The sequence below is a fragment of the Rhizopus delemar genome, genomic scaffold, assembly GCF_000149305.1.
Source record: "Rhizopus delemar RA 99-880 supercont3.3 genomic scaffold, whole genome shotgun sequence".
Taxonomy (NCBI): domain Eukaryota; kingdom Fungi; phylum Mucoromycota; class Mucoromycetes; order Mucorales; family Rhizopodaceae; genus Rhizopus; species Rhizopus delemar.
The window spans coordinates 1,783,036-1,809,001 of NW_027137829.1; the positions used below are offsets into that span (position 1 = coordinate 1,783,036).

General features: G+C 35.2%; 9 protein-coding genes across 9 annotated transcripts; 4 read left to right on the plus strand and 5 right to left on the minus strand.

Moving 5' to 3' along the window:
• Nucleotides 1-86: 86 nt before the first annotated feature.
• RO3G_04876 (uncharacterized protein) lies at nucleotides 87-1,163 on the plus strand (the record flags this gene model as incomplete). The annotated part of the gene is made up of 4 exons (XM_067659466.1): nucleotides 87-243; nucleotides 296-607; nucleotides 656-729; nucleotides 783-1,163. 4 exons carry the CDS (start codon nucleotides 87-89, stop codon nucleotides 1,161-1,163), a joined length of 924 nt encoding a protein of 307 aa, XP_067515567.1.
• A 248-nt stretch (nucleotides 1,164-1,411) lies between these two features.
• Nucleotides 1,412-3,320, plus strand: RO3G_04877 (uncharacterized protein; the record flags this gene model as incomplete). The annotated part of the gene is made up of 2 exons (XM_067659467.1): nucleotides 1,412-2,429; nucleotides 2,491-3,320. The coding sequence occupies 2 exons, from the start codon at nucleotides 1,412-1,414 to the stop codon at nucleotides 3,318-3,320; spliced, it is 1,848 nt and encodes a 615-aa protein (XP_067515568.1).
• A 362-nt stretch (nucleotides 3,321-3,682) lies between these two features.
• On the minus strand, nucleotides 3,683-5,765 carry RO3G_04878 (uncharacterized protein; the record flags this gene model as incomplete). Its single annotated transcript, XM_067659468.1, has 3 exons — nucleotides 3,683-5,316; nucleotides 5,375-5,541; nucleotides 5,593-5,765. 3 exons carry the CDS (start codon nucleotides 5,763-5,765, stop codon nucleotides 3,683-3,685), a joined length of 1,974 nt encoding a protein of 657 aa, XP_067515569.1.
• A 2,234-nt stretch (nucleotides 5,766-7,999) lies between these two features.
• Nucleotides 8,000-10,366, plus strand: RO3G_04879 (uncharacterized protein; the record flags this gene model as incomplete). The annotated part of the gene is made up of 6 exons (XM_067659469.1): nucleotides 8,000-8,171; nucleotides 8,231-9,247; nucleotides 9,310-9,479; nucleotides 9,544-9,611; nucleotides 9,678-9,940; nucleotides 9,972-10,366. The coding sequence occupies 6 exons, from the start codon at nucleotides 8,000-8,002 to the stop codon at nucleotides 10,364-10,366; spliced, it is 2,085 nt and encodes a 694-aa protein (XP_067515570.1).
• A 248-nt stretch (nucleotides 10,367-10,614) lies between these two features.
• On the minus strand, nucleotides 10,615-12,427 carry RO3G_04880 (acetyl-CoA hydrolase; the record flags this gene model as incomplete). Its single annotated transcript, XM_067659470.1, has 5 exons — nucleotides 10,615-11,287; nucleotides 11,347-11,597; nucleotides 11,664-11,926; nucleotides 11,984-12,267; nucleotides 12,324-12,427. 5 exons carry the CDS (start codon nucleotides 12,425-12,427, stop codon nucleotides 10,615-10,617), a joined length of 1,575 nt encoding a protein of 524 aa, XP_067515571.1.
• Nucleotides 12,428-13,388: 961 nt separating this feature from the next.
• Nucleotides 13,389-14,686, minus strand: RO3G_04881 (uncharacterized protein; the record flags this gene model as incomplete). The annotated part of the gene is made up of 4 exons (XM_067659471.1): nucleotides 13,389-13,393; nucleotides 13,526-13,842; nucleotides 13,899-14,528; nucleotides 14,658-14,686. 4 exons carry the CDS (start codon nucleotides 14,684-14,686, stop codon nucleotides 13,389-13,391), a joined length of 981 nt encoding a protein of 326 aa, XP_067515572.1.
• A 2,390-nt stretch (nucleotides 14,687-17,076) lies between these two features.
• Nucleotides 17,077-18,262, minus strand: RO3G_04882 (uncharacterized protein; the record flags this gene model as incomplete). Its single annotated transcript, XM_067659472.1, has 3 exons — nucleotides 17,077-17,691; nucleotides 17,749-17,972; nucleotides 18,028-18,262. 3 exons carry the CDS (start codon nucleotides 18,260-18,262, stop codon nucleotides 17,077-17,079), a joined length of 1,074 nt encoding a protein of 357 aa, XP_067515573.1.
• A 2,046-nt stretch (nucleotides 18,263-20,308) lies between these two features.
• Nucleotides 20,309-22,323, minus strand: RO3G_04883 (uncharacterized protein; the record flags this gene model as incomplete). Its single annotated transcript, XM_067659473.1, has 9 exons — nucleotides 20,309-20,455; nucleotides 20,514-21,011; nucleotides 21,059-21,202; nucleotides 21,274-21,457; nucleotides 21,512-21,569; nucleotides 21,629-21,697; nucleotides 21,749-21,916; nucleotides 21,974-22,122; nucleotides 22,178-22,323. The coding sequence occupies 9 exons, from the start codon at nucleotides 22,321-22,323 to the stop codon at nucleotides 20,309-20,311; spliced, it is 1,563 nt and encodes a 520-aa protein (XP_067515574.1).
• Nucleotides 22,324-23,269: 946 nt separating this feature from the next.
• RO3G_04884 (uncharacterized protein) lies at nucleotides 23,270-25,939 on the plus strand (the record flags this gene model as incomplete). The annotated part of the gene is made up of 15 exons (XM_067659474.1): nucleotides 23,270-23,344; nucleotides 23,397-23,570; nucleotides 23,622-23,724; nucleotides 23,899-23,992; nucleotides 24,036-24,144; nucleotides 24,191-24,529; nucleotides 24,582-24,696; nucleotides 24,750-24,843; nucleotides 24,886-24,901; nucleotides 24,939-25,014; nucleotides 25,229-25,339; nucleotides 25,368-25,468; nucleotides 25,522-25,620; nucleotides 25,672-25,764; nucleotides 25,820-25,939. The coding sequence occupies 15 exons, from the start codon at nucleotides 23,270-23,272 to the stop codon at nucleotides 25,937-25,939; spliced, it is 1,719 nt and encodes a 572-aa protein (XP_067515575.1).
• Nucleotides 25,940-25,966: the final 27 nt, after the last annotated feature.

A 25,966-nucleotide genomic window follows, 5' to 3' on the forward strand; every position in this document is an offset into this window, starting at 1 on the left:
AAAAAAAAAAAAATTTAAAAAATTCTGGCTTTTTTTTTCTAGGTACAAAGTTCTTTTTCTCCCTCTCTTTTTTTGAAACACTGAAAATGGAAGTTTTAAAGAACCTTCATTTCAGTCCTGAAACTCCTTTTGGTTTGTCTCTTTATCCTTTCTTTGAAAAGGCATATGAAGCTGTTATCGGTCAAAAGGCTTCTGATTTCCACTACACCCAAGATGTTACTCCACTTTCGACTGTCAATGAAGGTAAGTACAGTCTGGAGAGATGAAGAGATGACATTGACATTGTGTGTCTTAGTGACCATTACCTGCATCACTTATTTTATTCTCATCTTTGGCGGTCAGTTCTTATTGAAGGATTCACCTGCTTTCAAGTTAAAGATCCCTTTTATGATTCACAACGTTTTGTTGACTTTGGTCTCTGGTATACTTTTGGTATTGATGATCGAGCAAATCTTCCCCATCATTTACCACCAAGGGTTTTTGGCTGCTATTTGTGATCAGTCAAGCTGGACTCAACCTTTAGAATTACTTTATTATCTTAATTATCTTGTTAAATATTGGGAATTGATCGATACCATCTTTTTGGTCTTGAAGAAGAAGAAATTGGGTAAGAAATGTTTGGGTCGGTAATAAAAAGATTTCTAACTTTTATTAGAATTCCTTCATTATTATCATCACTCTTTGACCATGGTCCTTTGTTATTCTCAACTGAATGGAAAGACTTCTGTTGTAAGTATGACACGCAACTCGTCTATCGTTATTGACTGTATTTGGTATCTTAGTCTTGGGTAGTTATCACCCTCAACTTGGCTGTACACGTCTTGATGTACTACTACTATTTCCGTACTGCTGCTGGAGCAAAGATCTGGTGGAAGAAATACTTGACTACGATGCAAATCACCCAATTTGTTATTGATCTCAACATTGTTTACTTTTGTACTTATACTTACTTTGCTTACACTTACTGGCCTCATTTGCCAAACATGGGAAGCTGTGCTGGTACAGAATCATCCGCTCTCTTTGGTTGCGCTCTTTTAAGTTCATATCTTTTACTCTTTATCAACTTTTACAGAATGACTTATCAAGCAAAGAAGGCAGCACGTAAACAAGCTGCTGCTAACGCTGCTACCAAAGACAATAGATCCAAACCCAAGAAAATCTAAAAATTACACTTACTTGTTAATATTGTAATAAAAACATGTCAAAAGGCACACTACATCCTATCGTGTCACAAAGACCATCCAATCTTATTGGTTTCTCTTCTCTTACTGTGATCTGTTCCTGTCGGAGGAAATGAGACCCTGATTTCAAAAAAGGCAAAAAAGTGGCTTACACATCAGAACCATTAAAAATATTAGCCGTCTTTTTTTTTTTTTTTTTTTTTTCCCTTTTTACAAATTGCATCGATCGAATGAAGTTTACACCCAATATTGATAAGCATGAAAAGCGACACGATGCTGCTACTAAAATACACGTGACCTTTGACGATCCAGAGGACGATGTCAGAGAAAACAAAAGATCTCACCCAGCGCATAACCATAAAACACCTCAAAAGAAGCGCAAATTAGACAGCAGCAACCCACCACAAAAGAAGAGTGCATCACCAATCAAGTCAGAAACCAACAACAAGAAAACACCCCAAAAAAAGTATGACACCAAAAAGAAAAAGTTGACACAAGAAGAGATCTTGGCCAAGGTAGCCGCCATTCGACAGAAAAAGAAGTTGAAGAGAAAGAATCGGACGACCATCGACGGACAGACGGTGGCTCGGGCTGCTTTCCAACTCAATACGGAAAGCTTGACCGAGATGATCCCCACCACCCAGCTGCGTGAGTTTATTCTCTATGCGCTTTCTGAAACATGCAACCTGCCTTGGTTTACCCTTGTCAACAAGGCACAAGTAGAGCGTCTTGTTCTTGTTTACGCACCTGGTTTGAATTACTCCTATTTTGGTGTGCCTCATGATACACCCAATCCACCACCCTTTGTGGATCTCGAATCACTCAAAAAGGAAGAATGGATCGGTAAGGCCTCCATGCCATTTTTAGCAAAGCAAAGTCGATATATGCTTCTTCACATGATCTCGGGTGAAAAGGGCCAAATCAATTCACCTGTGGCTGATTTGCTTCAGTGTAAGATGTCGATATCGAAGAAGGAAAAGGTCTCGGACGAAAATCAGAAAAAGATACAAGCCTTCAAGGATAACATGAGAGAGTTTTATGTGTTGACATTGAAGGAAATGAAAGATGGAGGATACCCGATACCACCCAGTTTGGATCCCACTTCAGTCCTGCCTGATGGCTGGAAAGAGACACGTCCCCCTGCAGATGGTGTCTTGAAAAATCCAAAGCGTATTGTTGCTATGGATTGTGAAATGGTCATGACAGAAAAAGGAAGCGCTTTAGCTCGTATTACTCTAATTGATGAAGGTATGGTTTGCAGAGGAGAGGTGATGATGGAGCCTATATTAATTTTTTTTTTCTTAAAAAGATGGCAGTGTCTTGCTGGATGAATTGGTTAAACCTGATGATCCCATCACCGATTATTTAACACAGTATTCAGGTATTACACCCGAAGCCTTGGGTTCGACCACCTGCTCCTTGCGTCGCGCCCAAAAGCATGTCCGTAAAATTGTAGATCACAACGTCATCTTGGTCGGTCACAGTTTAGAAAACGATTTGAAGGCCATTCAGCTAGCGCATCCTTACTGTGTCGATACGTCCAGTCTGTATGACCATTTACGAGGCCCACCTTATAAGCCTTCACTGAAACATTTAGCGCGTACCTACCTTCACCGACAGATTCAAGGACACCATGCCTCTCGCGAAGGTCACGACTCGGCCGAAGATGCTCGTGCCACACTCGACCTGTTCAAACTCAAACTTGCCAACAAACCTCGATTTGGTAAATTCAAAAAGGCCGAATTGGTCTTTGATCGTCTGAGCGCTCACCGTCCTGCTCGATCGAGCGCGATTCTCGAGAGCTCGAGATCGGCCACACGCTTGTTTGGTGCGACCCTGTCGGGTGATTACCACCGGACGGAGACAGATGAAGCGTTGGTCGAACTGACGCTGGAAAAGATCAAGGAAAAGAACTTTTTGTTTACTCGATACATTACTGCAGATGAAGCATCCGCACGCCGAGAACAAGAGGATGGCGCTGCACCTACCGTCTTGCCCAGTGCTGCGGATGATACCGGTCGTGCCACTCGACTTCAAACGTTGGATTCTTATATTCGTCGTCTTTATCGTGACTTGCCAGAAAATTCATTTTTGATGGTCGTCGGTGGTACTTGTGATATTCCTCAATATAAAACGTAAAAGAAACAGACATCATTCACGCTCCCCTTATTAACTTTCCCCCTTTTAGTTTGTATGATAGACATATGCAATATAAACAGAAATACGGAAACAAGAAAAAAATAGACAATATACCAAAAGAAGAACAGTGGACAAAAGAAGACCAAAATGAACTGTATAAATATGCTAAAGCTGTTCGAACAAGTTCTTCATTTTTTATGTTTAAATAAAACTAAAAAAAAACCCTCTTTTTTATATTAGTGTATGTAAATGGGATTTATGAAAATGTGTATAATAATTGGGGGGGTAATAATAAGATATAATGATAACTATGAAATGAGATACTAATGGTGGCAAACGTGTGTAAATGTATAAATAATAGTCTATTCTTCTTCTTCCTCTATAATTGTTTTACTGATCGGTAGATTTCTTGATTCCTGTACACCATAGGCACTCACCCTTGATCTCGGCGCAAAATTAAATCTTGACGATGAAAGTGGTAAAGAAGGCTTTGGGGCGGTGGGCAAGGTCCTTTGGGTGACCAGCGGCTTTTCTATCTTGTTTTCATTTAGCAACGATGGTAAGACCATCGACGGTTTCTTTTGGGCCGATAGGTCAACCATCGTTTCTTCAATGGGACTCATCACGGGTGAAGGTATCATGTATTCTTCAGATTTTTTTATTGCGGTTGTAGCCCAGACTGGTGGCGAAGGAGGCGGTGTTGGTTGCTGCTGAAGGGTGTGCATCATGGAATAATGCTTTTGGCAAATGTTCACTTCTTTGGGTTGAGCAGTATCATCGCTCAAGATCGAGAACGTGTCGGTGACAATGCCTGAAGTAAGAGCTGCGGGCGGCACGTTGATGAAGCTGGATTGATTGAGCTCGTTCAGATGAGTAGGTGAGGCAATTACCTTGTGATGTGTGATGTCTTTGTTTGTAATGGTTGTGTTATTATAAGTTAGTCTATCCAATTCGTTCACAGGTGGCTCTGCTAATTGAATGGCTTTTCGTCGATACTTTTGTGATCCCGTTCTATAGATGGGTGGGGACATGATGATATCGTTTTCTTCGTTTTTTCTATCTATATTGTAATTGCTTGCAGGAAAAGTGGGTTGCGGTTTGGAGCCGAACCATGATTTAACAGATGAAAACCAACCAGATCTTTGTTCTTCTATAGTCGATCCAAATCCAACTGTCTGGATGGCTGGAGGTCGTGTTGGCTTGGGATAAGGCTTCATGTCGCATGGTTCTATTTGAGAGTGGATGCTTTCTTCATTCATGACAAGAGAAGTTTGGACAGCACAATCAACTGCTTTTGTGGGTTGATTGGTCTGTTCTTTTACAGCAAAATCAAGTTCATCTGAAGATGGAGAGGATTTGACCGTCATGTTTTCCAACAGCAGATGCCAAAGTGTACTCGACGTGTCACATTCGCCCGATCGCATTTTGACAAGTGCATCGCGATCAAAACCGGCTGCTAAAAGCGCTGTAAACAGACGTTGCTCGGTGACTGACATTCCTTGCGTTTTTTGAGAGAAAGAAGGGGGAAGGAAAGGTTTGGGAGGTATATTGGTTGTGTATTTTTTATGGTGGCTGTCTAAAAGGTGTGTAGAGAATTGGGTTGGTTCCTTTGTTAAATCTAAAGTTGGTTTGATTTGCTGAAATGGTTGAAAAAGAGAAGGGGAGGAGATATGATGAACAAATGGTTCAATATCTGTTATGCTACTGCTGTTTGAGTTTGTTGAAGAGGAGGGTGTCAACTCTTCTTCAAGCATATCATCCTCTATTTCAGTCATCCAAGCATGATTCATGATGGTATCCATTGTGAAACGATGAGAAGGTTCAAACTGAAGCATGCCGTGTATCAAGTTACTTAGCTTGGAGCTAAAATAATAAGGTATCTGATAGTCTACTTGAACAATTTTTCTTTGAGTAATCACTTCCGAATCATCGTCAAAGGGAAACTCCCCTGAAAGAAGGGTATAAAGTATGACCCCCAAAGACCAAATGTCGGTTTCTATAGTAACGAAAATAAGTATACACGTTCTCAGGGGAAAAATAAAAAACTAATTTACCGGGACCAGTGTATTTTTTACGTAAAATGATTTCTGGCGCTGAGTAACTTGGACTACCACAAAATGTTTCCAAATATTGGTTCTTTTGTGTAAACCTTGCGAAACCGAAATCACAAACTTTGACATTATCATCTGCATCCAGCAATATATTTTCAAGCTTAAGGTCCCTGATTTTATATCAGATCATGTACTACCACTAAATAGAGCACTATGCTTACCTATGAACAATATGTTGTGAATGGCAATAACTGATCGCGTCTGTTAATTGATGAAACCATTTGTGAACTCTTGTTTCAGAACAGCGTCCACCAGCGAGAGTGAGCGCATCCAATAGATCTCCATTTGGACAATATTCAGAGATGATATGAATAGATGACTCAGTTGTAATCATTTCATAAAGCATTACCACGTTTGGATGTTTTATTTGTTTGTGATGATGTATCTCTCTTGCCATCATTGGTGCATGTTGTTTACTGATCTTTTTAATTGAAACTACTTTCCCAGTCAGCTTATGAGTACCTTTGCTCACTTTACCAAATGTTCCCTATCATAGGTTACTTTAGTATTGTATTATGTAGGCCTGTAATTAATATTTACTTCGCCTATAGTCTCTCCTATTGTATAACATCCAACTGAAGTTAATTTATGTGATGATAGCTCTTTTAATAATTCGTTATAATCTAGTGCCAACTATTCGAATTACTTAATAAAAGGATCACGCTAGTGCTTTTTTTTTGTTTTTTTACTTTTGCTTGTTGATTATGTGCAACAGGATTTCTTGATGATAAACTTAACATGATTATTAATATGGAATGAAAAAACAGAGGATATACAGTAAATGATTATTCTTTGGGGTATTAGTGGTATGCTTATTGTTGTTATTAGCTGACTAAAATTGTAACATGTAAAAAGGAAAGTACAAAGAAAAAAAAAACTTTTTTTTTTGAAAGAAAAGAAGCTTTTTTTGGTATTAGATCTCACAATTTATTGGCGGTTTAATCTTTTGATTGGCTGTCTGAGATTTTCTCAATTTAGGTAAAACAATTGGTTGTTTTTAATACATCATATTAACAAGTTGCTCCTTATTATCAATATAAGGTCAAATATAGATCTACACTAGAATATCGATCTGCTTATATTCATCTTGATATCTTATATTGACAAGTCAATTTCTATGTTATCCAGATAAGAAAAAATGATAGTGGTAACATTACAAACAAAAGATTACAATGGTTCTTATGAATATCATTGTATACCAATGAAGCGCGTTTATCCGTATGATTTATATCTATAAGACTCATAAAGTATAGATTGATCCAATCGAGCTCGATCTAAAGCTCTGATCAGGAAACGTTTATGGAAATATTTGTAAATTCATTTCGCTATTAAAACAACAAGGTTGTAATACTTTAGTAAGGCAAGGAAACTGATTCAAAGTGTTAATTATGATCATGTTTTCTTACTCATTACTTTATCTATGCCTTAATTGCATCCAAATATTCTTAAATTAAATTCTCTGTTGCTTCGAAGAAAGCACTCGCGTGAATATTTCTATCCAAATAACCATCATAAAAGCTAAAAAAAAAAGGTCTGATTATGTCTGCGATATGTAATAACAGTTGAATATATGACTCCCCCCTGTATTGCAACAGCAACAACAGAAAGAACGGAGAAAAAAAGAGAGAAATGATTTTCTGCTAAAAGCTTTGTTATACCTCTGTACGGTTATTTGTTTGCTTAGGAGAAAGTAACTATAATAAAACTAACCAGCCATCTAGATAAAATCACGTATACTTTACTTGACCTTTTTTAAACCTAGGAGGAACCATATTATTCCTCTTTATTATTTATTAGAAGGCATACCTATTCTAATCTTATAGTTTTTGGAATGGAATATGGAAATAAGGTGATTGCCTGCCCTTCTGCTTTTGATTGGATTTTTTTTTGCTAATCTTTCCCTTTTAAATAGAAGCAAAGGAGAATGGTGAAGACGCTTCAAAGATCTGAAGAAATAAATCTTAGGAATTATTCTTGTTAGATATTAAATATGAAAATAAAGCATGACTTGAAGAAGACTTTATCGCTTCATCTTCACCTTCCACCCCGGCAACTCTATGATTGACACAGGGAGCAAGCTTGCTTAATTTGGAAAAGCAAAGTGACTGCTAGTAGTTTAGACCAAAAATAGGCTTTTTTGTTCAGTGCCTGAACTTGTTTATTCTAGTTTTGGTTAATGTCTATTTTGCTACATCGATCAAGCAGTAGAATATCTCGACATTGCATTCGTAAATGGCTACATACAACCAGGGCTTGCTTCAATGTTGAAAAGCCTACGATCGAGCCTTCTTTACATAAAATCACTAGAGGAAGATCAAAGTCAATCAATCGAAAGCGACTTGCTGCGATCAAGTTACCTGGTATTAAAAAACATCAAACCTTTCTTCTTGTCTTCATTCTAATACCATGTTTACTTACATTATAGATACATTTCTATCTAGCAATTATTTTGATTGTTCGAGTCTTAAGCAATCCATAGAAACTCACCCTTACGACTCAATTATTGACAATGTATTATGGAAAGAACTCAAATGTAGTGTTCGATCAAGCCTTTCATCTAAAGGCTCCATGGCAGCACTAAATCACACTGATCACTTAGAGCTCATTATACCCAATGCTGGTGCATGTTACCTTCAAGATCATATTGCTCGACGAATCGCCTTTAACATGAAAGCCGACTTATTCATTTTGGATTCATTCGATTTTATGTCTTTAGCACAAAAGACATTCAATCGCTATCGTAAGCCTTTTACAATAGTAAAGAATGAAAAATATATATAACTGAATTTATATAAATAGCAGCTTCATTGCTCCCATTGATATCAGCACAAGATATGGATTCAAATGCTATGCTGACGATGAAACAACTGTCAGATGAAGAAAAGACTATAGAAATCAAAGACTTAATTAAAGATGATTTAGTCAAGACATACAAAGATGAGCAAAAAGACATAATAGAATCAGAAGAGAACAAAAAAGAAGTATACAGTGACGAAAAAATGACGGTCAAGTTGAATGAAAAAGAATACGATGTTGACATTGGAGAATTGATTGCTTCTGAAAAGGAAAAGACAGAAGGGGTGACAATATCTCTTTTGAATCAAGTCTCCTTCAAGTACACAAATATGTTTAAAAATGCGTTATCCGAAACAAAGAACAGTAAGATTATCTATTTGAGAGATTGTGCAGTCATGCAGGACGCCTTCACGCGTCTCATGCTGAAATCACTTGTAACTGCAGTGGAGGACTTGAAGCAAAAAGGACACAGTTTGATGATCCTTGCATCACATTCACACAAATCATCTATCAAAGAATTATTTGTTCCTATCTTGTCCAATATGCGCAGCATGACACTTTTGCCAACTTTGGAACAGTGGGATACTTGGAAAAGGATTATGAAGGAAGACGAAGCAAAAAGAACAGCAGAGATTAATGCAAAAGGACTTATTACAATTTGCAACCAAAAGAATGTACTCAAGCTTGAAATGCCTTCTCAACAAGAAGCTTTGATGCATGGCTTGATGGGTTTAAAGGATATATCAAACACTGTTTGGACTCTGCAAGAAGTTGATAGACGTGCAGCAGTTGCTATTGGACATGCTATAGAAAATGAACGAAATGTGTTGGAATTGATCGATTTTGAAGTCGCTCATGATGTTGTATCACAGGCATCACAGTTATCAGAACAGAGTTTAGGACAATTGAAATCGACTCGTCATATAGCATTACAGGCAAATGGTAGTGTAAATCTACAAACACTAAAACAAACTTGCAATAAATATGAAAAGAAATTATTATCAAGAATCGTCGACCCAAGTAAGAGATGAAGAATTTATTTAAAATGATATATTTTTTATTGACTAGAATTTTATGAATAGACAAAGTACAAGGATCTTTTAGTGATGTGCGTGCATCACCTTCTACTATTGATACCTTGCAATCATTAATTTCTCTTCCCTTGATTCGTCCAGATCTGTTCAAGCATGGTATTTTGAAGAAAAACTTCATTCCTGGTGTATTACTGTTTGGCCCACCAGGCACTGGCAAGGTAAAAATTTGACGTACCATTACTATTTAAGATATAATGCTTACAAACAACAATTAAAAAAAAGACAATGTTGGCTAAAGCTGTTGCTAAAGAAAGCGGAAGCAGAATGTTAGATATTCAAGCAAGCGATATGTAAATATATAAAAAAAAATGCTTTTTTGAGACAGAACAAGTAATTCACACTTATACATCTAATAGATATGATATGTATGTGGGCCAAGGAGAAAAAAATGTGCGGGCAATTTTTTCATTAGCAAGAAAGCTTTCCCCGTGCGTTGTGTTTATAGATGAAGTGGATAGTTTGATGACTAAGAGAGGATCAGATCATTCATCAAAATCACATCGAGAGATTATCAATCAATTTATGGTAGAATGGGATGGGTTATCTAGTAACAATGAAGGTGTAATTGTTATGGCAGCTACCAATAGACCATTTGATTTAGATGATGCTGTCTTGAGGCGTATGCCTCGACGTATATTAGGTAAATATAGTGTGTGATCATGTAACAAACAAAACTAATACAAATGCATTTTCAAAAGTGGATTTACCTACCGAGCAAGATCGTTTGGAAATATTGAAAATACTTTTAAAAGATGAACAATATCAAGCGTCTTTGGAGGAATTAGCCAAGTCTACTAAGCATTACTCAGGCTCTGATCTCAAGAATGTATGTGTAACAGCTGCATTAAGAGCGGTGCAAGAACAGGTCAAGGCAAAGGAGTCAAGTCCCATCATCTTAACAATGAATCATTTTAAGGAAGCCTTAAAGATGGTTCCACCTAGTTCAAGCGAAGAAATGGGTTCTTTGGTTGAAATAAGAAAATGGGATAGTCAATTTGGAGATGGAAAGAAAAAGAAAAAGACAAGCATTGGCTTCTCTTCTTAAAAGTGTCAATTAGAAACAAATAGACTTATTTTTTTTTCGTGTATAAATTTAACAAAACAAATGGTACATAGTTAATAAAATTTCTTTTTTTAATATATATATAAAGAAAAGGGGGCAAGAGACTTTGTTCTCTTTGTTTTTTAATTATTTGAATAGTTCAAAAAGGTTATACAATATTTATATAATACAAGAATCGCAAAAAAAAAAGGTCTAAATTCTATTATTTACGGCATTTTTGTCGATGCTTTTTACCAAGAATCAATCTTCATGGTACCATTTTCCAACAAGTTTGTGTGCATCTTGAAGACCTTGTCGAGCATTTGAGGTTCATGACCTCTACCAGCAGCAAGACACTTCTTGGTAGCCATGTCAAAATAGTCTTGAAGTAAGGGCTTATATTCAGGATGAGCACACTTATCAATGACTACTTGAGCACGTTCACGAGGAGAGAGACCACGAAGATCTGCCAAACCTTGCTCGGTAACAAAGATATCCAAATCGTGTTCGGTTTGATCGACGTGAGAGACCATGGGTACAACACAAGAGACACCGTTGGGGTCCTTCTTGGAGGGACGGCTAGAGGGAGAGTGCATGACACTGAGTTTGGCATTACGAAGGAAATCACCAGAACCACCGAGACCGTTCAACATGCCGGAACCGCAAACCAAGGTAGAATTGGCGTGACCGTACATGTCGAATTCAACAGGTGTGTTCATAGCGATACAGCCAAGACGACGAATGACTTCAGGAGAGTTGGAGACTTGTTGAGATCTCAACAAAAGTCTGTCCTTGTATTGATCCCAGTTTTGGTAAAAGCGTTCAAAACCTTCAGGTGAGAAACGAATAGAGGTGGCACTGGCAAACTTGAGCTTTTCGGAATCGAAAAATTCAAGAAAAGTATCTTGTAATACTTCAGTAAATCTAATTTTTTCAAAGTTAGAAACCCAACCAATCCCCAACATATTAAAAAAAAAACTTACACTGTAACATTCTGGAAAGGTGATTTAGCTAAACCTCCAATAACAGCATTTGCAATGTTACCAATACCGGATTGAAGAGGCAACAAGTTTTCAGGAAGACGACCGTGTTTGACTTCGTGTTCAAAGAATTCAATAAGGTGGTTAGCAATGGCTTCAGACTTATCATCAGCAGGTGTATTTCCACCAGTCATGTCAGGACGGTCACTTTCAATGACGGCAATGACTTTTTCGGTATCAATAGGAATGGCGGTCTATTATCAGTTCAAATCAGTTTCTATTCTCCCCCCAAAAAAATTTAATCTAGAAAAAGTACTTACTGTTCCGATTTTATCCTCGGTGTTCATAATAAGATAGGGCTTGCGATGAGGAGGAAGAGATGACATGGTAATGTCATGAAGACCTTCAAATGAAGGAATACGGGTATTGACTTCAATAATAATTTTATCAGCCATTTGGATCAACTCAGGAGTAGCACCTACAGAGGCACCAGGAACAATCCAGCCATCTTCAGTGATTGCTGTGGCTTCAACAATAACGATATCCAATTTGTTATTATCGGGCTTGTCCTTGGTATAGTAACCTAATCAAGTGTTGTTAATGCAAAGGACAATAGTCTCTGTAGTCTGGTGTAACTTACCATAAACAAGGTCTTGAGGAAACATTGAAAGATGCTTATCAGCGAAACGGATGCGGCCTTCATTAATTCCCTTCTTGATGTTCTTTCCAACTTGATGAGGATAACGACGGTCAATCATATCCAATTGGGCCCAACGATCTTCACATTCAGGACCAGAAGAAGCACCAACAAAGAGATTGAACTTCATTTGACCTTGAAGATTGTTCTTTTCAACATGATCGGCCAAGGCAACAGGGACCATTTTGGGATATCCAACACCAGTAAAGCCAGACCAACCGAGGTACCTATTGAAATCATGTTTAATATACCAATCATAATCTCTTAAAAATTGATCCCTTACTGTCCACCCTTGAAGAATTGAACAGCTTCATCAGCCTTCATGACTTTATTTAAAAGTTGAGGACGACGAACTCTAGATTTAAGTGCAGCACTGACGGAGGCCATGATACAAAAAGATTTAAAAAAAAGAGGAGAAAAGGAGAAAAAAGTAAAACAAAATGAGCGAGATGTTTTTATAGCCGAGAAACATGACATTGGATATTTGACATCGGAGATCAAAAGGATAAACGACTGGGCAATAGAAAACGGCTCTAAAGAACAAATTGGGGTAAGCTGTATGGGGATATGGAATGAAGTTGATATCTTTTAAAAGTCAGTTGATATAAAAGAGAAAGGGGAGCATGTCAAATCATTAAACGATCCTACAACTTTTTTTTTATAAAAAAAGATTTTTTTTTCTCAATCCAAAATTCACTGCAGAATCCAAATAGTGAATGTCCTAATCCGTCTTATTGTTGATCTGTATTTAAAAATAAGAGGGCTGAAAGAACATATTTTCAATGAACCATAACCAATGGTTGCATAAAATAAATGTAAAGTTTCATAACACTTGAATACCATTTGTTCATCAGGTACAAGAATGATACACTTTTATCTCATTAGCATTTAAATTTAAACGAAGAAATTTTGCTGCAAACGGTCGGTTCACTGTAAATATAAAGAGAGAGAAGATAGGGTTCCATGTAATAAGTTAAACACTAAGAAAAAACAAAATCAAACTATTCCTTAAAGATGAAGTAACTAGTCTTTGCATTCAATTACTAACAAACACCAAACTTTATGTATTTCATAAATATAATCATCAACTAAGAGCTGAAGATAAATCAGATAAGAGCAGCGCTTATGTAAATAAAACTTTTTATTATGTGTATGAGCTTATCAAGATTTCAGCTTATATACTATGTGTCTATGTTGCGAATAGGTCCCGTAAACCATTTGCGGCCTGAAATCAAGTAAGCCAAAGTAGATAATCCAATTACAAATGCAAACGGAATAATTGCAAAGTTCATATTTTGTGGCGTAACAGGGTATTGCTAGTGTTGAAAAATCTTTAGCTTTTTTCTCTCTATTCTATAAATAATGTATATACTCACAGTAGGTAAAATAAATAAGACAGAAGTGAAAAGTATCCAAAAACAAGCGATAATACCTAAGAAAATGTCAAGACTTTTAATTTTAATGTATATCTAAAAAGCCCTTTACCGCATGGAACAGAATAGCGACCCATGTTGTATGGACCTTTTCCGAATCTCTTTCTAGCCATCGTGATACGTAACCAGATAGGAATGAAGTAAGAAATATTGGCAGAAATAGTATTGATAGAAACGATCGTTTCAAAAGCAACATCACTGAATATATAAAGTATTCCTAATATAGCAGAGAAAATGATATTAAACCAAACTGCATTTGCCGGTACTTTGGAAGCTGTCAACTTTGTTAACCATTTTGAAAAAGGCATAGCGCCATCTCTTGCAAAAGCATACGTTTGACGAGAAGATCCTACAACAACAGCTGCATTTCTATAATAAATAAAAGTTTAAAAAACAAAAAAAAGCACAATGCTTTTTCAACCTACGCAAAAAACATAGCAACGAGAACAATGACGAGAAACCAGTTGGTCCAACCTATACCTGTACTGTCTAAAAACACTTGAGTGATTGGCATTGTCATACTCGTATTCAAAATCTGTCTTTCAAAGTCTTGTATCATAAATGCGCATGCAATCATAAGCGCAGTGCCTGTGACAGCTGAAACAGCAATTGCCATGACAATGCCCATAGGCGATCCACGCTGAGCAGACTTTGTTTCCTCGCTTACATGTGCTGCTGTATCATACCCATTCAAGGTAAACTGGGATTGCAATAGGCCAAGTAACCAGACGTATCCAGTTGAATTAAATCCAGTGTTATTATAAACTTGACCAAGAGCAAATGAAGCTGAGGGCTTATTAGGAGTGAGCAGTAGTCCAACCACGATGATAAACAAGGTACCTATCATATGCCACCAAACAGACACATTATTTATCATTCCCGTATAACGAACTGGAAGAGTATTCAAGAATCCATGGATGATCAGGATGGCAATAAAGACAGCATATGTTATAGCAGGCGTAGTTTGGAAGTTTGAGTTGTTTAATGAAACCGCTGACACTAAAAATTCTGCCATTCCAAGATCGCCTGCACATATAGCAACAGAAAGACTTAGCCTTTTTGCAATTAAAAATGTTATCATCTCGTTTTCTTTATGAACGCTCTCTCTTTTTACCAATTGAAATAACCTATATAAAGGACAGCTTTAATATCACCAGGGAAAAAAGTAGGTTAAGGATCCTTACCAACTATCCAACACATGAACGGAACCCATTCTGAATCTGATAACTGCGCTGTCCAAAAATACAAACCACCTGTGGTTGGAAATGCACTACAAACTATTTTTTTTTTTTTGTTTAAGAAATTTCTATTAATTCATGCTTTCTTTTGTTTTCGTCTTTTTACTTTCTGCTAAGCTGGATCCGACCGTTAAAGTGAGTATAGCAACGACTAGATATCCCCAAATAGTAACTGAAGTTCCTCCGGTTTGTAAAGCTGTGCCCCACATCTACAGAGGGTGTTTTATAAATATTTAACGAGTAATCATAAGCTCTTTTTCCTACTGGTAGCAGACCACTTAATACAGAGCAACAGCCAAATGAAAGAGCAAAGTTTGAAAACATGGATAATTGACGACTCAAGTCTTGCTTGTATCCTAAGCTTGCTAACAATAGTTCGTCATCCATATATTCTACATTTTTGCTTAAATCTGATTCTCCTCGTTTTAATACTGCCGGTGCTGGTTTCTGTAGACTGTTTTCTGAGGACATTTCCAAGTAAAGAGAAGGAAATGAAGAATACAAGAAAGTAAATAGAATTTATGTACAATAATAAACTTACAATTTGTTAAACCATAGATCATAAATATTTTTTTGAAAGCTCCTTAAAAAATAGGGTGTTTCACTATCTTTTCTTCTCCTTAAAAAGAATTATCATTCATTTCTCTGTGAATAAGATTACTTGTTTGTTTTTTATTTCCTTTTTCAATTTTTTTGTTTGTTTATCGTTCTGGGTGGTGTTACGTGAAGGATAAATCAATTCTCCAAAATACCTGACTGACGGTTGCGTATTTTTTTTTTACCAAATCAAAAAATCACCCGCTATTATTATTGTCAAGTTAATTTGGGGCAAAAAGAATAAAATTGCCCTAGTTATTACCCCGTAAAACTAAAACAAAAGACAATAATAGTAAGCATGAAATTACTTTATTGATAAAGCAAATAAAGCAGTAATATTTTATCTTTCTAATGTTTGTTATTTAGAAAAACAAGAAATCATGTTTGATCGATGTATATGGATATGCTCACCTTTTCTCATAAATATTAAAAACAGTAAAGAACATACAGAGCATTAACAGCAGACACAGCTATTCGGAGAAAAAAGAAACTTCAAATGAGAAAGTATGAAAAACAAACAAAACGCGGCAGCTCTTTTGTTATTCTTTTTTGATTTTCTAATAAAACAGCATCGATTGAATTGCAGTAAGATCATATGTTATTTAGTTATTCGGCTGTAGTGGTGTCCTGAATTGATCAAGGCCACGTACTTGGTGTTAACAATTCTAAAAAAAATTCTGTATTAATTTGCTTTTTGTGTAAACAAACATGGTTTCACTATCCACAGACTATTAAACATGATAACAACTTCCTTTTTCTTTTTGTTTCAGTATCAATTGATATCAAGGAAGACTAATACATTCTTAACAACAGCTAGACCTTACTAAATGTGTCCTTCAAACTTGTTAATGATTTTTATTTGTCATAAATTGCATGCTTTTTATATTTACTAGAAGTGGACTTTTGTTCTATAAAGTAGAACATTCATGGTCCAGACATGAGATATATTTATTTGCATGTTTTATACGACCACATTGATCAAAAGAGATTGAACTCTGACAGACAAGAAAGCCTTGAGTTCAATACGTCGCTGCTTTTAACGTATAGTTTATTTTTTCTACTTTAAATACATTGAAGAATTATCTTTCGAGAGTATCAATCATGGCTTGGTATTTGCCTTGCATACCGCTCGCCAAACATCCTTAATCTCGATGCTTACTCTTCTATTTTTTTCTCCAAGACATAACACTAGCACCTCTTTCTTTCAATCTGGCCAACTCTATTTTCTCTCCAAAATTAAGTATGTTTCTTTTCATCACTGTATATAAGAACGTTAGCACGATGACTAACACCATCTTTTGACAAAGCCCTGTCCTCTTTCTCCACAAGACTTATAAACCAAGACACGAGGTGCTAGCCATAATGTGAATATGCTAGCACCTTGTTTTGCAGCAATGTCAATAATGACCAAAGTCCGGGACTAGTCTGCCTAGAACTTAATCTTGGATAGAAGTCTTTTTTTTTTGTTTTTACTTGTTTGATTACATTTTTGACTGTGAGGACACAGAAATAAGAATTAAAAGCCTGGTTAAAGTATTTTTTCCTTGAACAAATGCAATATGTTACCCAATTGAAGAGCATTAGTTATTTTCTTTCTTTTAATACTTATAGTTTATTATCCATGTTGTTATTCATTAGTCATTAATAGAGATAAGGATGATTAATCTTAATAAAAGCTACATCTATGACCATCGCCGCCTCGATAACTGTGAAAAGAAAAAAAAGATGTTTATTTCCAACTCTTACTATATGCAACATGACTTATAAATTACCAAGTTGCTTGGTTATCATGGCTTTCACGGTGATTATATAACCAATCTAATTCTTCTTGTGTATTAGTATGAGTAAGAGTAGCAGAGGATTCTGTGGTTGCTGTAGCAGTCGCACTATCAAGTTCTTCAAGTTTGCTGGAAACCAAATCAAAGAACGTGCTCCATTGATCGGAGGTTGTTAAAGCAGATGAGATTGCGTTTAACTTGCTAATTTCAGTAGCAACATCAGGATAATCCTGAGATAATTGAGAAGTAAAGGTTGCCCATTCTGACTTGACTTGGTCAACAGATCCTTCATTGGATAATTCAGTCTTCAAAGTTTCAATCTCACTAGAGATTTTTTCAGTAACAGAAGTGAAGCTGCTTTCATTGTTGGTGAGATCGCTCAATTCATCCAAAGCAGTATTGTCACTGTCATCTTCATTCATGTGTGTAGCAGTTGTTGGAAGTTCATCCAATTCAGCCAAGACGCTGTTGAAGTTACTGTTGGAGTGATTGTGTGATTTCTTTTTACTGCTGGTAGAATTGCTAACCATGTTATTGTCTCTTGTATAATCACCAGAGATAACACGAAGACAGCCATAGCCGGACCTTCCTGTATTACAATCAGCCTATAATTTAACCTATTTTAGAAATGCTTTGTTTTACTTTTGGAAATACACTCGTACCTTATCTTTACAACAACGTATACAGAATCTTTCAATGTCTGGTTCAATCAAATTGACAAAGTAATTGTATCCTTCACATTGTGCTCCAACAGGTTTACCCTTGGCATGGTTATCATATTGTCCTCCACCATCGGATTCACTAAGCTTATATTTCGAACGATCAAAGAATCCAGTTACTTGTACATATTTGCTTGTCTTTAAATAATGTGCTGTGGTAATAAATCCTATAGAACTCATTGTTAATTACTGCCAGGATCTTTTAATGTCTATTTTTTCTACCTGTGGGGAATACAGTAGCCTTGGGAACAGCATTCTTGTTGAAACAGAATGGAATACCATTGTTTTCATTCACAGCAACTTCAAGTCCTGGTTTGGGAGGAAGGAAGATACAGAAGTTATCTTGGCTTTTAATGGTTGTTAAAGGGTGGTCGCCACTATTGTTAGAAGCAGCGTTTACAAACGAAGTGGCAACTAAAAAAAGACTTGCAACAATACCACTTCCAGAAAGATGCATTTCTTTATATTAAAAAAAAAAATAGGAAAAAAGAAATAAATTACTTGCACAAAAAAAGAAGGTTTATTTTATAAATAAACTAATGTTACACGTGTACAGAAATCTGTGAGATATTATGGCGGACCCTTTTTTTTTAAATTATAAACTGACTTTTTGAGACAAACTATTTGGCATTAGAGATAGTAATGAGAGAAATTTCAGTAACATTGGCTCTAGGAAGGTTTGCTTAGTGATGATTCCCTCGTGTGTGCTTTTTGATCAAGTAATATGTAAATCAAGGACAAATGAACGGTTTCAGGTGCGATGGGTGTCACAGAGAATGGAAGAATATTGCAAAATTATATGAAAAGACACAATGGTGTGTACGTGTGTTTGATAAAAATTAACTATTAATAAAGCATCTGCTTTCCCTTTTCCTATTCTCTGTAGATCAAAAAGAAGTTATACCATTGCAGCATTCTGCAACACTCTGCAGATAGCTTTCTTATTAACAAATCAGTTGCTTATATTCAACATTTTAAGCTCCTACTGGAGCACTCCAATCGAGGGATTTTTTTAATGCTTTGTTAAGAGAAGTTTATTACTTACCACTATGAACATTAAAAAGCCTGATTTAATGATTGTTCTTATCCTCAATCCCTCTTGCATTTACTCTGACAAAATAAGCAATGAGCAATGTTCTACGTTCATAAAACTTGAGCAATTGTTAAAAATGTGTGAGCTCAAGATTTCTATTTTTTTTAAATAATCATTAGGTACTACAATACTTTTTTTCTAAGCTACCCTTATTCCCATTGAAAGATAAACACAGTTACAAGAGGAACGCCAAGAATTGCGATGTACTGTCTAAAATAAGTAACACATGTAAGTTACTGAAGATAATAGTATGTAGCTTATTCTACTTCTCTTAAAATAAACAATTTATTTCCATATTCAACTCATATTATTTTTTATAATTGAAACTTAGTTTGAACTTCTTTTAATCCAATAATTTGTTAGTGTATTCATCCTATCAAACAAGTCGTGGCATGTAATCTAATACTTTTTTCTCTAAAAGCTCAATTTCAATGGGTGTTTATAAATATAAACAATGCCAACTTTTTGTATTGATAGGGTTAAAAGGCACATTTTTGAACCCAACCGATATGGGGAAATGAAGTGTACAACATCACTATTTATATCTTTCTTTCTCCATAGCTTTGACACATGCTTTTAGCGCTTTTTTGTTACTTAAAATATCTTGGAAAAGAAAAGGCATGAAACCTCATACACTTCTCTTTGTGCAATCATAAGCACCAGTTTATGTTTTTTAATTTTTGGTCGGAACTTGATTTAGGATATCATTTCAATGTATACATGATTATAAAACTCGTGATAGAAGTTTTGGATTTCAATTATTGGTGTTTTTAAAGAAGCACATTGGACCAAGAAAAAAAAAAGTGAACCCAAGAATAGTCTTTGGAATTCATAAAATACTGTTAGAACACACACTGTTTTTCAAAGATAAAAAAACCAAATTTTTTAATTGTATGTCTCACGGGTATTTGTAAAAAGCAATTATGTTTATAATACCAATCTGTGGTTTTTTCATATCTTAATCAACAGATTTATTTGAACAAAATCGCGTTTTTTTTTTATTACTATGGAAGGACTTACTTAAGCAATATTTTATCTATCAATATTCCTTTTTTTTTTGTTCATGTTAAACACATCTTCCGTTTTTAATACTTTCATGGCATTGGTTTTACATTTGGAATTTATCCAATTCCTTGAAGTAAATGATCTTTATTTACTACAAGACTGTCGCCAAAATAGGCACGCGTCATTCTGGTCTTGCTCTCCCTGTAGATGCAACTCAAAGGCTTTCTCTTTTCTATCTTTCCTTTCTTCAAGATTCATTTGATAATTCATAATAAATAAAAATTCGAAGATGGTTATTCAGTCATTTTATATGTATTTTGTGAATAAATAAATGATTGTGTTTATTATAAATTATCAAATGCTCTCTTTAACAAAAGAGACAAAAGTAGAGCAATAAATAGATGGTTAGGCAAAGCAAGGTGTATCGGGAGATATCATTGAAACAGTATTGTTCTTGAGAGTAAATACTTTCCAATAATCCGGAATTGGCAAATCACGAAGTGGTGCAGGAATTTCATTATGTAAATCTTGTGTTGTATGACTTTGCGTTTTCTACAAAATCAAAATGTCAATCTTTTCATACCTCGTCTCTCTTTTTCTTTTTCTTTACCTTGGGTATCCTACTGCCATATTTACTGATACGCTCATCGTCATACATTTGACGCCACAGCAAGGGAACAGAATGGTCATGCGTCTTTGGATCGAATTCAAGGGGTTCAGTGACATAACAATTCTTGCTATCCACAAGGCCTTCTCTAGGATCAAGATTACCCAAGCTAATCACGTTGGGATCAAGACCTTCGATCGCACCAAATTTGTTACCAGAGATAACGATATGCCAACCATAAGGAGAGATGGAAACAGAACTATCCCAGATAGGAACCTTGCTTGTATAATTCCTACGAGCAGTATAGAAATCATAAAAAGTAATGCCTTCATAAAGCCAACCCCCAAGGGGTGGAGGGGGTGACATTTCAGAACCAAGGAAACGATACAGAAAATTGTTGTGAATGATCATGTTGGTCACTTGTAAATAGTCTGCGTGAACAGCAGCGTACATCATGATACCCGTGTTCGCAAGATAGTTTGAGATCACATAACCATCCACCTATGGATAACGTCAGTCAATGGATCAATTGAAGACGTATGTCTTACGGCAGAAGTAAATCGAACAGCACCACCAAAATCAGCAATTTGCCAACCGGCTATAAAGTTTTGATAGATATAAGTTTGATTAGAACCAACAATACTGATGCCATGATCTTGAGTGAAATGCTTCACATCTGGGAATGTGGCGTTCTAGAATACCAAAGAAGAATAAAAAAAAACCAACAATTGGTTAGTGCATATTTGAATAATGCAATCTTTACTAGAATATTTTGTCTAATGGTGATATCATTTGAATTGTATAGTTGAACACCTGAAGCGAGATAACCTTGTTCTAGGCTTAATCCTCGATCAAGACAGTTGTGAATATATCTCAAGTTATTGTAGGGTAATTTTAAAGAACCTTGAATGGCAGGTTGTAATTCATCCATCTTACGGAGGTCCATCCTAACGATTTTCATGTTATAGACTGCTTTGTCTGATGGACATATCTCCCCTTACCCAAAGATATTGTTGGAAATAACACTGTTTTTCTGCGTTTGAAACATGACACCAGCATCTAATCAGATAGGTTAAATGGATTCATGGCTGTGTGTATCGTCTGAAAATTATTGTTACTTGTAGTATTATAAGAAACGAATTTCTCTGTAGAAGCATGCGCTTCATCGCGTAAAAAGATGTTACCGTCTATGATGGAGGAGGTTATTTAATATTCACATTCTAATTCAACTTATTTACCAATGTACAGTTTATCGCTATTCTTTGCAATGATAGCACCCCTTCCACCGTTAAGAAATAAATTACTGAGGATAGCAACCTCATCATCATTCTTTTGACCTTCCAATTCGATATGAACATTTTCAAATACAATATCTTGGATAGACCAGCCATTACTTTGTGGAGCAACTGATTTATGAAAAAGATGAGTCAAGAAATCTATTTTTTTTTATGTTTGTTCTATACTTTGTATGGCACCGTTCTCATTCTTGTCTATGACAGTGATAATAGTGGGAAAGTGACGACTGCCTTTAAGAGAGACGCCTTCTTTTAATTGAATTGGCTTGTTTGGATTAATAGAGTATACACCAGCATCAAGATAAACAACAGGTTGTCTAAAGATAAACATTAAGCTAAAAGATACTATAATTCCTGTATGCTGAAAGTTACTTTAAATTATTTGCTTGGTCAATTAATTCTTGAAGTTTGTTTGTGTAATCAAACGTGTTTTTGTATTGATTCATATTGACGCACCATTTTGCAGAAACTGTAGCAGCAAACAACAATGTGGAGCCAAGGATCCCAAATATCTTCATTTTTAAAGAGAATAGAAAGAAAGAAAAAAAAAAGAGAAAGAAAACGTAAAGCTTTCGTGCCTTCCTTTATTCCTTTAAATGAAGAAAATGTTTATTTTGCAACTGTTGTTATGGTTCATTTCAATACCCGATTTGGCAGCCAAAGAAGGCAAAAAAAAAAAAAAAAAGAGGCAAGAATACGATTTTTTTTTCTTTTTTTTTTTTTTTTTTTTTTTTTTTTATTCATTTATTTATTTTTTGTTTGCATGTCTTCTTATTTGATACCCAAAGACCTTCCACCACCATCCTATGAATCACTTTATCAATCAATACCATCATGTTCTATACACAACGAAAATCAATCATTCATAAAAAGATTCTTTCGAAAGCATGGGCCATTCTTGCAAAAATTAACAGCGGCCATATTTGTGGCAGCGACCGTGTCCACTACTGTGATGCTTTTGCTATGGCAACTACAGAACTTGACAACCACACCACCTCCAGAGAACGATGATCCTTGGTTTGATCCTTTTTACCAAGAACACTAAACTTCATGTAAATAAAAATATTCTTTTATTTCTCGGCTTCTTTTTGGACAAGCAAAATTTTTAACAAGAAACTTGACTAGTCTGCTCTGCTGCTAAATATGAATCTCTCGTTGGATTTAGATGAAATAGTAATAACGTTCGCACTCTTTTTTTTTTCTTGTCACCGTGTTGGCTTCTTTTCTATCTCGATATAAATCAATCTGTAGAGCGCACAAAAGTTTAAGAATTAAGGATAAAAAAAAAAACTTCTTTTTATGTCATCCAGAAAAGTTGACTTTCTTATATAACATTGATCGAAAGCACTTGATTTCCTCTCTTGAGATAGACGTGACAGATAAATCAAGGAGAGTTGTAGTGACTTGCTTCGAATGCTTTCCTGCAACCCTTTTTTTTTTTCTTTTCTTTTATTTAGCATAAAAATGACATATGAACCAACAGAAGACGGAAACTCTTTTTTTAATGAAGAAGATCAAGAAGAGAAAGACACAGAACAAGTAACAAGAAACCCAAATTTTGATTATTATTGAATTGACAATGTTATAAAAGTACAATCAAAAAGAATGTATCTTGTTTGTCATTGATTGTAATCCCACCATGTTTATAAAAGACGAAAAAGGAGATATTCCAGTCAAGTCAGCATTCGAAAAGATTCGATCTTCAATGTTGTCTAAAGTATTAAATCAGCCTACAGATCAAGTCGGCATCGTTTTATTTGGCACAGTAATAAATATTAATGTTCAGCGACAACAAAAAGACTTATTTTTCTTGTAGCGCGAGAAGCAAAATGCAACTGATAATGAATCTGTTTATGTACTTCAAACGATAGATATTCCTGACGCGTCAAGGATCAAAGAAATCGATGGTTTTATTCAAAGTAATAACTATAGTTAACAACTTTTCTATAAAACATGCGTATTCGCAAAAAAGAAAATTACGCACATGGAAATGTCAAAAACTATGCGGATCTTTTTCTAAAGGAAGACGAATGTTTTATAGAAATGCTATGATTTATAAAGAACGATAGAATGACTTACATATCATATATCAGATATATCAACATTACATGATAAATATAGATCTATTGATTGGGAATTTCCTATGAGTGATTTATTCTGGGTGTGTTCTGATGCATTCTTTGGAAGGTAAAAAAAAAAAACAAGAGGAAAGAACAAAGACTGATATTAGGTTTAGCGCACCAAAATATTCAGCAAAGCGCATGTTTTTGATCACTAATAACGATAATCCTCACCAAAATAATGATGCAATAAGACAAAGTTCTGTTCAAAGAGCAAAGGTAATTATCATGATTCATCAGTCAAATTACTTACAGAATAACAAAGGATTTGATCACCACTGGAGTTGAAATTCGATTATTTGGTTTACAGAAAGATAACAAGCCATTTAATCCATCCTTATTTTATAACGCAATACTTGATGATCCAACATCCGATAGCTTTTCTTGTCACCCAAAATTGGAGCAATTGGAAGCGATCGTTAAATCGAAAAGGGCAAAGAGTCGATCCCAATTCCATCTTCCGTTGAAGCTATCTGATCATTTAAGCATCGGAGTTACAGGATATAATATGATCATTGAGCAAAGAATCAGTACTGCAAAATATTTTTATACTGCAGAGGATGAAGTGAAAGAAGCGATAGGAACTACACGATGGATTTGTGTTGTAAAGTTTAATGGTTCAAACTCTGTTTATTGTATAATTCACTTTTATATAGGATACAAATCAACCTTTGACGCGTATGGATATAGACTATGCCTTCAATTATGGAGGAGAAAAAATAATCTTTTCTAAAAAGGAGCTTGAAGATATACAGACATTGAGTGAACCTGGTAATTATGTATAGCCATGTCTATCTAAGTATTAACCAACATATATAATATAGGTATTTTATTATTGGGATTTAGGGATATCAAAGAGCTCGAACCACATTATCAAGTTACACATCCTTATTTTATTTATCCAGACGATACAGTAAAGTAAATTGGATAAACACTATAGTTGTATTAAGGTTTGTATAGCAATACGAAAATAGTAGTAAGCTTTTTTTTTCCTTGTTATCTGGAATGATCAGAAAGCGAAAGATGGCAATCTGTTCTTTTACAAGAAGGGCAAATACACAACCCAAGATTGCTGCTCTTATACCTCAAGTAATAATAATAAAAAGAAGAAGAAGAGATACTTACAGAGGCCATAGGAAGAACGTAAAGATCGAGAAGGAAATCAAATCGAACCTCCAGGGTTACAAGTGGTCATTTTACCTTATGCTGACGAGATACGTTCTCTGCCTGTTCTTTCAACTCCGAAACGTACAAACAGAAAAAAAAAATTTCATTTTATTATTATTAAACTGAGTTTATGTAGCGAATCAAGAAGCAATTGAAACAGCCAAAGAGGTCGTTAATAAACTGTATATGAGAGAAGGATTTGATCCAAATAGATATGAAAATCCATGTAAATATTATGCAGACAATAGTAAAGCAAATAATAAACTCTTTGATAGATATTCGAAATCATAATAACATGATTCAAACTATTGCACTTGAAACTGAATTTGAGCCTGAAGTAGATACCATAATACCCAATTATGAGCTGATTGAAAATGTACATTTGTCTATTCATTTTATTATGTATTAATGACTTGAAAAAAAATACAGGAATTGGTTTCAGTGATCGATAATTTCAAAGAACAGGTGGGCTTAGATAACATCACTGAAGAGGAATTATTATCTTTTGCTGTAGGTCAAAAGCGGAAGGTAAGAAAAAAAAAATTTTTTTTTTCTGATAAAATAAATGATTATTATTAGGTAATAGATCAAGACTTGAGTGATAGCTACAAGAAATTGAAATTGGAAGGTCAATCAGTTGAAAATTTATGGGAGCAAGGGCAATTGACAAAGGTAAATGATATTTTCATGACGTAAAAAATTGTTTATTCTAACGTAAATTTTCAAGCTTACCAATGATTCTTTAAAAAATTTTTTAAAAGAAAATGGTGTTCAACCCAAAAAGGTCAAAGCGGATTTAGTTGCACAAGTTAGTGAATATTTATCAAAGAAATTCAAGACCAATTGAGGAAATCGTTCCGATTGTCTACTTGTG